At 43.5% G+C, this 12,557-nt stretch overlaps 1 protein-coding gene across 2 annotated transcripts in view; it reads right to left on the bottom strand.

Moving 5' to 3' along the window:
* STK11IP (serine/threonine kinase 11 interacting protein) overlaps positions 1-12,557 on the bottom strand; it is a 105,153-nt gene that overhangs the window by 38,635 nt on the left and 53,961 nt on the right. For both annotated transcript variants that reach the window (XM_073634267.1, XM_073634268.1), the window contains exons 17-18: positions 10,695-10,875; positions 7,951-8,274 (exon numbers count right to left, since the gene is read on the bottom strand). In XM_073634267.1, coding sequence (XP_073490368.1) covers positions 7,951-8,274; positions 10,695-10,875 — 505 coding nt within the window. The remainder of the gene's footprint in view (positions 1-7,950; positions 8,275-10,694; positions 10,876-12,557) is intronic.

Here is a 12,557-nt window from a genome sequence, read left to right as displayed (position 1 = left end):
CGTTTTGCCCCTCCGCCCGGCCCAGCCCAGCCCACCCAAGTGCAGTATCGATCGATCACTGACACTTACAAAACACTAAACGCATAACTGCAGCGTTCGCAGAGTCAGGCCTGATCCCTGCGATCGCTAACAGTTTTTTTTGTAGCGTTTTGGTGAACTGGCAAGCACCAGCCCCAGGCAGCGTCAGATTAGCGCCAGTACCGCTAACACCCACGCACGCACCGTACACCTCCCTTAGTGGTATAGTATCTGATCGCATCAATATCTGATCCGATCAGATCTATACTAGCGTCACCAGCAGTTTAGGGTTCCCAAAAACGCAGTGTTAGCGGGATCAGCCCAGATACCTGCTAGCACCTGCGTTTTGCCCCTCCGCCCGGCCCAGCCCACCCAAGTGCAGTATCGATCGATCACTGACACTTACAAAACACTAAACGCATAACTGCAGCGTTCGCAGAGTCAGGCCTGATCCCTGCGATCGCTAACGTTTTTTGGTAGCGTTTTGGTGAACTGGCAAGCGCCAGCGGCCTAGTACACCCCGGTCGTAGTCAAACCAGCACTGCAGTAACACGTGGTGACGTGGCGAGTCCCATAAGTGCAGTTGAAGCTGGTGAGGTGGCAAGCACAAGTAGTGTCCCGCTGCCACCAAAAAGACAAACACAGGCCCGTCGTGCCCATAATGCCCTTCCTGCTGCATTCGCCAATCCTAATTGGGAACCCACCGCTTCTGCAGCGCCCGTACTTCCCCCATTCACATCCCCAACCAAATGCAGTCGGCTGCATGAGAGGCATTTTTATGTCCTCCCGAGTACCCCTACCCAACGAACCCCCCAAAAAAGATGTTGTTTCTGCAGTAAGATATAGGCGTGACACCCGCTATTACTGTCCCTCCTGTCCTGACAATCCTGGTCTTTGCATTGGTGAATGTTTTGAACGCTACCATTCACTAGTTGAGTATTAGCGTAGGGTACAGCATTGCACAGACTAGGCACACTTTCACAGGGTCTCCCAAGATGCCATCGCATTTTGAGAGACCCGAACCTGGAACCGGTTACAGTTATAAAAGTTAGTTACAAAAAAAAAGTGTAAAAAAAAAAAAAAATATGAAATAAAAAAAAATAGTTGTTGTTTTATTGTTCTCTCTCTCTCTATTCTCTCTCTCTATTGTTCTGCTCTTTTTTACTGTATTCTATTCTGCAATGTTTTATTGTTATTGTTATTATGTTTTATCATGTTTGTTTTTCAGGTGTGTAATTATTTACACTTTACTGTGCTTTATTGTTAACCATTGTTAACCATTTTTTTGTCTTCAGGTACGCCATTCACGACTTTGAGTGGTTATACCAGAATGATGCCTGCAGGTTTAGGTATCATCTTGGTATCATTCTTTTCAGCCAGCGGTCGGCTTTCATGTAAAAGCAATCCTAGCGGCTAATTAGCCTCTAGACTGCTTTTACAAGCCGTGGGAGGGAATGCCCCCCCCCCCCCCCCCCCACCGTCTTCCGTGTTTTTCTCTGGCTCTCCTGTCTCAACAGGGAACCTGAGAATGCAGCCGGTGATTCAGCCAGCTGACCATAGAGCTGATCAGAGACCAGAGTGGCTCCAAACATCTCTATGGCCTAAGAAACCGGAAGCTACGAGTATTTCATGACTTAGATTTCGCCGGATGTAAATAGCGCCATTGGGAAATTGGGGAAGCATTTTATCACACCGATCTTGGTGTGGTCAGATGCTTTGAGGGCAGAGGAGAGATCTAGGGTCTAATAGACCACAATTTTTTCAAAAAAGAGTACCTGTCACTACCTATTGCTATCATAGGGGATATTTACATTCCCCGAGATAACAATAAAAATGATTAAAAAAAAAATATGAAAGGAACAGTTTAAAAGTAAGATTAAAAAAGCAAAAAAATAATAAAGAAAAAAAAAAAAAAAAAAAAACACCCCTGTCGCCCCCTGCTCTCGCGCTAAGACGAACGCAAGCGGCGGTCTGTCGTCAAACATAAACAGCAATTGCACCATGCATGTGAGGTATCACCGCGAAGGTCAGATCGAGTGCAGTAATTTTTCCAGTAGACCTCCTCTGTAAATCTAAAGTGGTAACCTGTAAAGGCTTTTGAAGGCTTTTAAACATGTATTTATTTTGTTGCCACTGCACGTTTGTGCGCAATTTTAAAGCATGTCATGTTTGGTATCCATGTACTCGGCCTAAGATCATCTTTTTTATTTCATCAAACATTTGGGCAATATAGCGTGTTTTAGTGCATTAAAATTAAAAAAAGTGTGTTTTTTCCCCAAAAAATGCGTTTGAAAAATCGCTGCGCAATTACTGTGTGAAAAAAAAAAATGAAACACCCACCATTTTAATCTGTAGGGCATTTGCTTTAAAAAAATATATAATGTTTGGGGGTTCAAAGTAATTTTTTTGCAAAAAAAAAAAACTTTTTCATGTAAACAATAAGTGTCAGAAAGGGCTTTGTCTTCAAGTGGTTAGAAGAGTGGGTGATGTGTGACATAAGCTTCTAAATGTTGTGCATAAAATGCCAGGACAGTTCAAAACCCCCCCAAATGACCCCATTTTGGAAAGTAGACACCCCAAGCTATTTGCTGAGAGGCATGTCGAGTCCATGGAATATTTTATATTGCGACACAAGTTGCGGGAAAGAGACAAATTTTTTTTTTTTTTTTTGCACAAAGTTGTCACTAAATGATATATTGCTCAAACATGCCATGGAAATATGTGAAATTACACCCCAAAATACATTCTGCTGCTTCTCCTGAGTACGGGGATACCACATGTGTGAGACTTTTTGGGAGCCTAGCCGCGTACGGGACCCTGAAAACCAAGCACCGCCTTCAGGCTTTCTAAGGGCGTGAATTTTTGATTTCACTCTTCACTGCCTATCACAGTTTCGGAGGCCATGGAAAGCCCAGGTGGCACAAAACCCCCCCAAATGACCCCATTTTGGAAAGTAGACACCCCAAGCTATTTGCTGAGAGGTATAGTGAGTATTTTGCAGACCTCACTTTTTGTCACAAAGTTTTGAAAATTGAAAAAAGAAAAAAAAAAATGTTTTTTCTTGTCTTTCTTCATTTTCAAAAACAAATGAGAGCTGCAAAATACTCACCATGCCTCTCAGCAAATAGCTTGGGGTGTCTACTTTCCAAAATGGGGTCATTTGGGGGGGTTTTGTGCCACCTGGGCATTCCATGGCCTCCGAAACTGTGATAGGCAGTAAAGAGTGAAATCAAAAATTTTCACCCTTAGAAATCCTGAAGGCGGTGATTGGATTTCGGGGCCCCGTACGCGGCTAGGCTCCCAAAAAGTCCCACACATGTGGTATCCCCATACTCAGGAGAAGCAGCTAAATGTATTTTGGGGTGCAATTCCACATATGCCCATGGCCTGTGTGAGCAATATATCATTTAGTGACAACTTTATGAAAAAAAAAAAAAAAAAAGTGTCACTTTCCCGCAACTTGTGTCAAAATATAAAATATTCCATGGACTCAATATGCCTCTCAGCAAATAGCTTGGGGTGTCTACTTTCCAAAATGGGGTCATTTTGGGGGGTTTTGTGCCACCTGGGCATTCCATGGCCTCCGAAACTGTGATAGGCAGTGAAGAGTGAAAGCAAAAATTTACACCCTTAGAAATCCTGAAGGCGGTGATTGGTTTTCGGGGCCCCGTACGCGGCTAGGCTCCCAAAAAGTCCCACACATGTGGTATCCCCATACTCAGGAGAAGCAGCTAAATGTATTTTGGGGTGCAATTCCACATAGGCCCATGGCCTGTGTGAGCAATATATCATTTAGTGACGACTTTTTGTAAATTTTTTTTTTTTGTCATTTTTCAATCACTTGGGACAAAAAAAATAAATATTCAATGGGTTCAACATGCCTCTCAGCAATTTCCTTGGGGTGTCTACTTTCCAAAATGGGGTCATTTGGGGGGGTTTTGTACTGCCCTCCCATTTTAGCACCTCAAGAAATGACATAGGCAGTCATAAACTAAAAGCTGTGTAAATTCCAGAAAATGTACCCTAGTTTGTAGACGCTATAACTTTTGCGCAAACCAATAAATATACGCTTATTGACATTTTTTTTACCAAAGACATGTGGCCGAATACATTTTGGCCTAAATGTATGACTAAAATTTAGTTTATTGGATTTTTTTTATAACAAAAAGTAGAAAATATCATTTTTTTTCAAAATTTTCGGTCTTTTTCCGTTTATAGCGCAAAAAATAAAAACCGCAGAGGTGATCAAATACCATCAAAAGAAAGCTCTATTTGTGGGAAGAAAAGGACGCAAATTTCGTTTGGGTACAGCATTGCATGACCGCGCAATTAGCAGTTAAAGCGACGCAGTGCCAAATTGGAAAAAGACCTCTGGTCCTTAGGCAGCATAATGGTCCGGGGCTCAAGTGGTTAACCACTTCAATACAGGGCACTTATACACCTTCCTGCCCAGAACAATTATCAGCGCAATTACATTTTGAATGACAATTGCGCGGCCATGCGACGCTGTACCCAAACAAAATTTTATCATTTTTTTCCCTACAAATAGAGCTTTCTTTTGGTGGTATTTGACCACCACTGGGGTTTTTATTTTTTGCGCTACAAAACTTGTTTCCAAACTTTGTAAATAAGTAAGTTATCTCCTTCACTGACGGGCACTGATGAGGCACTTACATGCAGCACTGATGGGCACTCAGGTGGCACTCATAGACAGCACTGATAGATGGCACTGATAGGCAGCACTTATCAGGAGGCACTGGCAGGCAACACTGATGGGCACAGAGTGCCATCCCTAATGGGCATTGATTGGCATCCCTGGTGGGCTCTAGAGGGCTTACCTGGTGGTCATGGGTGGGCATTCTCGGGGGGCTGCACCGATAATCAATCAGTGCAGGCCTCCCCTGTCAGGAGAGCAGCCGGTCGGCTCTCTCCTCTACTCACGCCTGTCAGTGCGAGTGGAGGAAATGCAGATACATGGCTTTTCTTGTTTACACCGTGATCAGCTGTGATTGGACACAGCTGATCACGTGGTAAAGAGCCTACGTCATAGGTTCTTTACCTCGATTGGAGATGCGGTGTGTCAGACTGACACATTACCGATAGCTTTGCGAGATTGCGGCTTATCCAGCTGGACGTCATATGACGCCCAGTCAGGATAACAGAACCACCTTCCGGACGTCATTTTGTGATATGGCGGGCGGGAAGTGGTTAATTTAAATATAAAAAAAACACAACTGTCCGTTTCGTTTTTTAGCCAAGTGCATCCTGAACTTTGATATATATATTTTTTAAAACAAGTTTTGCTACTTTAATATTGTAAGTTGCAGTTTCTGTAATGTCAAAGCTAACCTCCGGCCTTCCCTCCAGTCTTGCACATGTGTACTGGCTCCTCTCCAGTACTGAAATGGCTTACTCTAATTTCACTGCACACTGTGAGCTTCCACAATGTGCATTAGAATATGCAGCTAGTCAGCTAGAGGCCACCTCATTTCCTGGCTGCTGGAAGTCCAGCATCATCTAACCCTTTTCTTCCTTAGCCTAAGTGTCCCTGGCCCATCCAATGGATTTCATTTCTTTTTCAAATATGGAGGCTCAGTATTACATGTGGGCATTCTGCATGCGAATGAACACTGGGAAGGGACTTGCATTCCTCTAGTTGACATTCACCAATCAAAGCATTTTGATACTTTCATAACCCCTCCCAAGAGTCAGCCCACCACTTGCATCGGAGCTGAAGGTTCTGGGTACTGAGATGTTTTCAAGAAGCCATGTACAGCATCCTGAAGGCCCCTCCCACCAGCCAACATTTGTCTGCATTGCATGGAGAAGCACTCAGACCCAGTGATGAGTCTAAAATAAAATATGCATTGAAAAGGGAAAGGCTTTATTAAAAACTTCTCATTGGCATCTAAATGAGAGGAAAAGGGAAGAACTAAGGAATGCAAAATATAAGCAGACGTAAAGGGATACTAAACACACACAGTTTAATTTTCTGTATATAGATGATGACACTAATTATTTAAATTAAAAAAAAAAAATGTTCCTAATCGATATACAGTTGTCACATGACCCAGATCTCTCCCAAGCCTGTCTGCAGGGAAATAGCAGGAGGAGCTTCTAGTCCTCTGCTGCTGGTCACATGTTCAAAAAAAAATAAAAAACAGCCTTGAAATAGAGAGAGTAAAAAGAAAAAAATTTATATATTTAGATAGTTTTAAATTGTCATACAAATATATAATTGAAATAAAATATTTATTATGTTTTAGCAATAAACATGGGGTGGGCAGATTTCTGCCAGTCATAAGCTGTGTCACACCCCTCCAGCCTGTGTCTTAGAATAAGAGGGAGATGAAGCCTCCAGCAATCTACATGTAATATTCTACCCCATTGTGTTTAGCTGGTTAGTGGGCATGGAGGAGGAGGAGGAGAGAGGGAGTGGGCTGGCATTTACCACTGTGTATACGCCCACATGTGTGACTCTATAGTCACATGGGTTGCTCAGATGTGATAGGGAGGAAATGCTCAGCAAAGAAACTCACTGAAAACTGAGCATGTACAGAGTTACCAACTCAGCTCTGCAAATTCCCTAGCTGATTTGGGGACATGGACAGAAGAGGGGGATCGAGAGCAGCAGGATCAACCAGGTTTTTTTTACAGAATACAGAAAACGAATCTCATAGTGAGTGAGTATGAACAGTGTGTAATACACCATTCATTAGTAGTTCTATATGATGTGGATTTAGTGACACTAACTTTAAAGGGATTGTAAACCTTTGAGGTTTTTCACCTTAATGCATTCTATGCATTAAGGTGAAAAACCTCCTGCAGCAGCCCCCAAAGACCCCCCTTTTACTTACATGACCCCGATCGTTCCAGCAACGGGGACGAGCAAAGCAGCTCCAGCCGCTGTCTCGGGTCCTTACTGGATAGATTGATAGCAGCAGGAGACATTGGCTCCTGCTGCTGTCAATCAAATTCAGTGACACGGACGTCAGGGGACGGGGCTGAGTCCTGCAGTCTGTGTCAATAGACGCAGCAGCAGGACTCAGGAGCGCGCCCGAATGGGTAACCCAATGGAAAGTGTCTCTCTGTGGGGGCACTCAGGAAGAGGAGGAGCCATGAGTGCCGTGAGGGAACCTCAGAAGAGGAGGATCAGGGGCCGCTTTGAGCAAAATCCTTGCACAAAAGGAGGTAAGTATAACATGTTTGTTATTTAAAAAAAAAAATAAAAATAAAAAAAACTTTACAACCCCTTTAAAGGTTATATTGACTGGGTTCAGCTCACAAACTGCTGTCATCTTTTTCTGTAATCACTTAGGCTGCATTCACACCTGAACGTTTCGTTTTCAGACAGAAAGTCGCGCATTTTGAAGTGATTTTGTAGCGTTTTGTACAGGTCAAAAGATCAACAATGTAAAAAAAAAAAAAAAACAGAAAAACGCCTGTAATCTGCTCAAAAAGAAGCTCATGTACTTTTCAGCTTCAGGCGTTTTGCTTTAGGTGACAAAACGCTCAGATATGAACAGGTGCCATTGAAATGAATGGGATTTTGCTTGTTGGGTGTTTTTCGGGTGTTTTACGATGTGAATGCTTCACATGCCTGCTCTAGTAGATCCTGCGAGTGCCGAATATGAAATAGATAGTTGCGCTGGATCAGAGACAGGAGTACGACTTATTACAATTATTTTATGTGTGCGATGGGATACTACACCATCCTCATCTGTACTGCTCTAGCATTGCTTTACAAGCCCACAATAATATACAAACCCCTATAAAGTTTTCGTTTTTTTTAACAAGTCAATTGCCTCATTTAAAGTCCCGCATTCCCTTCTTATGTACTTGAACCCAGGATGGAGGCACAAATATTGTGCCTCATTTAAAGTCCCAAACTCCCCCCACTTGGCTTGTTTTTTTTTTTTTTTTTTAACTTACTTGGACTAACTTGCCAGTTGTCCTGGAGCACCATGCTATTGTGTCTAACCGGAGGGGTCGCATTGGAAGATCTATAACTTCCAGTTAGGCCGGTAACGTTGGCATCTGAGGTGGGTGTGCCGTTCGATATGCTGTCGCTGCGACCCAGACAGCTGCTCGTTTCTGAACTGTCTCTTTGATCTCCAGCGAGGAAGAGCTTTTTCCCCCTGTTCTCAGCGCCCTCTGGTGGTGAATCACTGGGAGAGGATTGTGTTGGCGTGCTGGTCTGGTCTACCGGGGCCAGGATGACGTGGAAACTCCCGCACGAAGGGCATTCGGTATGATCTGTAGAGACACAAGAGAACAATGCAGCCAGTCTCATATAAACCTGTAATTTCCAAGCCTGTAGATAAATAGATTATGTTACTTTTCACAAAGGTGGATCCATAGACACATGTGATAGAAAGCCGGAACCATCGTAATTATACTACGCAGGGATAGAAGATAAGAAATGTAAAGATCACAGAGTACAGTATTATTTAGTGGATGATTGCTATCAATAATAATTGCTGGTTCACCAGATGAACTCAGAACGGAACAAACTTTCTTTGTACAATGAAGCATCAATGAATAACATTTGTTAAATCTGAACTCCAGGATCCAAACCTCCGTGTCCTCTTATCTTCCGGTCCTCATGCATATTTTTTAAATGAAAGGATAAGTTCACTTTTGGTAACATGCTACAACCAAAATTTAGGGTGTAACGTGTTACAAAAGATCACCTGCCTGCACCCTGTGACAGCGGGCGGGGGAATCGTCACCTACACCCGTTGTCACAATAATAATAATAATAAAAAAAAAAAAAAAAAAAAAAAAAAAAAACACAGCTGCGTCATTCATTCACAACAAATCTGTGAATGAATGAACGAATGAACTACAACTACGGTTTCCCACTGTGGCAGAAAGCTTGCAGTTGCCAATGAATTGCGAGGGCGCTGGTGAGCACTCTTGTTGATCTGCCTGCTCTCCAGTAACGGTCTGCCCATACGGGAGGTTACAGGCAGACGGCTATACTGAGATTCTGCAGGAGCCTAATGCCGCGTACACTCGGTCGGATTTTCCGATGGGAAATGTTGGATGTGAGCTTGTTGTCGGAAAGTCCGACCGTGTGTATGCTCCATTGGACATTTGCTGTCAGACTTTCCGCCAACAAATGTTTCTTAGCAGGTTCTCAAATTTTCCGCCAACAAAACTTTGTTGTGAGAAATTCCGATAGTGTGTACAAAAGTCAGTCGCACAAAAGTTAACGCATGCTCGGAATCAAGCAGGAGCCACACTGGCTATTGAACTTCCTTTTTCTCGGCTCGTCGCACGTCACCGCGTTCCCATGTTCGGAATTGTTGGCCAACATTTGTGTGACCGTGTGTATGCAAGACAAGTTTGAGCCAACAACCTTCAAACAAAAATCCACGGTTTTGTTGGCGGGAAGTCTGATCGTGTGTACGGGGCATTACATTGCACTTACGATCTGCTGATCGCGGGTGCAATGCTCTGCAGGTCCAGAAAAAAAAATAAAATAACTTCACATTTTTTTTACTTGCAAAAATATGTGCATTTATTTTAAGGGTGAGCTTATCCTTTAAGACTTAATTTGAAATTATTCTGCATTTTCTGCCACATGATGTCTTCCTGTTCTTCTGGCAACTGTGCGGTGCGCCTGGTGAAAAGTCTACACCATGGGTAGGCAACCTGGGGCCCTCCAGCTGTTGTGGAACTACATTTCCCATGAGGCTTTTCAAGGCTGGCAGTTACAATTACTCCAGAGGCATGATGGGACTTGTAGGTCTGCAACAGCTGGAGGGCCCCAGTTTTCCTACCCCTGGTCTACACCGATCAGCCATAGCAATACCACTGAAAGGTAAAGTAAATAACTGATTATCTCATTACAATGGCATCTGAAGGTGGGTGGGATATTTTAGGTAACAAGTGAGCATGTTGTCCTTGACATTGATGTGTTGAAAGCAGGAAAAATGGGCAAGTGTAAGGATTTGAGACACTTTGACAAGGGACACATTTTAATATCTAGACAACTGGATCAGAGCAATTCCAAAACTCCAGTTCTTATGGGATGTTCCTGGTCTGCAGTGGTTTAGGACCTACCAAAACCAGTCCAAGGAAAGAAAAACTTGCAAACCGGTGACAGGGTCGTGGGCAGCCAAGGCGCCTTGATGCCCTCGGGGAGCGAAGGCTGGACCGTGTAGTCCGATAGAAAAAAAAGAGCTACTGTAGCTCATATTGCTTAAAGGGGTTGTAAACCCTCAGGGTTTTTCACCTTAATGCATCAAGGTGAAAAACCTCCTGTGCTGCAGCTGCCCCCCTTTTACTTACCTGAACGCGGTCTTTCTAGCGACGGGGACGAGCCCAGCAGCTCCAGCCGGTGTCTTGGGTCCTCATTGGATAGCAGCAGAAGCCATTGGCTCCCACTGCTATCAAATCAGTTCATCCGCTTGCTCGTACCTCATATGGGCAAGCCGATACACTCTGACAGCAATGAATGAATGAACTATCACAGCGCTCAACAGCACCATGGTAGGTCATTGAAACTACAAGCTGACAGCCACAAAGGCTACCCGGGACTTGTAGTTTCCCCTTTAGAGGGCTGTGAATGAATGACTTGGCCTATACAGCCTAAAGATGATACAGTGTTTTCCGTTCAACCAGCGGGTTGAATGATGTGAGCAGATGCATAGCGGTCCTATCATTACCCAATTGATTATTGTCCTGCGTTTGCCCCTCTCCTTCAGCACTGAAGACAACGCCGCTATCGTCTTGCTGGGTGAATTCAGTTTTGCACTTGAGGCACTTCAGTTTGGGAGGACCTTCTTCCCTCTCAGCAATCAGTCTCAGATTCTCTTCCAGCATGGGATTCAACAAATCCAGCAGTATCTAGGTGAACAAAGCATAATATGGGAATTTAAAGTGGTTGTAAACCTCGGACATGAAATATGAACAAAGCACATCACCTATATAGTGTGTACTTGTCTTAATAAAGAGCACATAAAATCTGGTACTTGTTCAGTTAAGCTTTGACAATAAAACCTGGAAGCCAATTTGTTTCTATGCACAGTTGCACCAGATGCTGTGCTCTCCAATTTAAGTAAATCAATTAAGTGTCATTTCTGTCTACTGCTTTGTTCCACTGCTATCAGCATTTATCATTTTTGACACCAAGAAAAAAAAAAAAAGGTAAATATCAAATTTTGCAAGAAAATTTGCAAAAGTGTGAGTGAAACTTTAGCGTTACAACAGGCTTACGGTGAACATTGCATGAAGAAGGTTTTTGAATGGCATAGGCAGTTGGACCATTTGCCGACTGCGCTATAACCGAATGACGGCTACAGCGTGGCTGGCCAGTTCTGGCTGTCGTGCTCTGTGATCACTGTGTCCTCTGGACCCAGCTGATCACAGATCGGGGTAAAAAGCCATTCAAAGTTACCATGTAATCAGCTGTGTGTCCAATCACAGCTGATCACGATGTAAACACAAGCTAGTGATCAGCATTCTTTTCGTCAAGCCGACAGCGTGAGGAAAGGGGAGCCGATAACTGGCTTGTATGAAAGGGACATTTACACTGATTATTAGTGCAGCCCCAACAGTGCCCACCAGTGCTGCCATTCAGTGCCCACCAGTACCGCCTCATCAATGTCGCCTATTAGTGCAGCCTCATCATTCCCCACCAGTGCCGCCAATCAGTGCCCATCAGTGTAGTGCAGCCGAAAAATTACCTGTCTGCAAAAGTTTATAATAAACTTAAAAAAAAAAAAAAAAAAAAAAAAAGTAATTTTTTTTATAAATTTTGGATCTTTTTTCCATTTACTTAGCAAAAAAAAAAAAAAAAGAAAACCCCGGTGGTGATTAAACACCACAAAAAGTGTTGCATGACCGCACAATTGTCATTCAAATTGTGTCAGCGCTGAAAGCTGAAAATTGCCCTGGGCGGGAAGGGGGTGAAAATGCCCGGTAGGCAAGTGGTTAAAGGAGGGGGATGTCAGTGATGAAGTAAGTGAGCAGCCAAAAAACGTAAAGGACAGACGCAGGAAAGGACAAAGTGTGAACCTTTGTATGCTCATGCTGGTGTTTTTCCATCACAAAGGGATAGTTCACTACAAGTTCATAGAACAGGGTACAACGGTCAACCAACAGTGTTGCTTGTAAATTCTGAAAAGAATCTGGAGGAAAAGACCACAACTCTGGCCTGACAAGTGACTTCTCCACTATGACAATACTCCTGCACACCCTTCGCATGTACTTCACATTTAGTTTGCCTGGGAGTTCAGCTTTCAAGAACTTAAAGACCAGATAAATCAAGAAAATCAACCTACTGCCTTTAGCAAACTTTCTAAAAATTTAGATATTTTCAGAACGGAGTTGAAAGGTCAGGGTTTAGGATTATAAATTTTGGACAGGACGATGTGTCCGGACCGGTCATTGGGGTGGAAGAATGTATGCCAGCAAAGAGGTGCGTGCAGCTTTGAACTTCGCATACCACTCCATCTATTCCTCCAGCAGTGGAAGACGGACGTGTAGCTGCTTGTGCGGCATGGCTCGGTGCCTTCACATCACAACAT

This window comes from Aquarana catesbeiana, linkage group LG06 (genome assembly GCF_042186555.1).
Source record: "Aquarana catesbeiana isolate 2022-GZ linkage group LG06, ASM4218655v1, whole genome shotgun sequence".
NCBI lineage: Eukaryota > Metazoa > Chordata > Amphibia > Anura > Ranidae > Aquarana > Aquarana catesbeiana.
The sequence above is the reverse complement of the archived record's forward strand: the minus strand, read 5'-3'. Positions and strand labels throughout refer to the sequence as shown.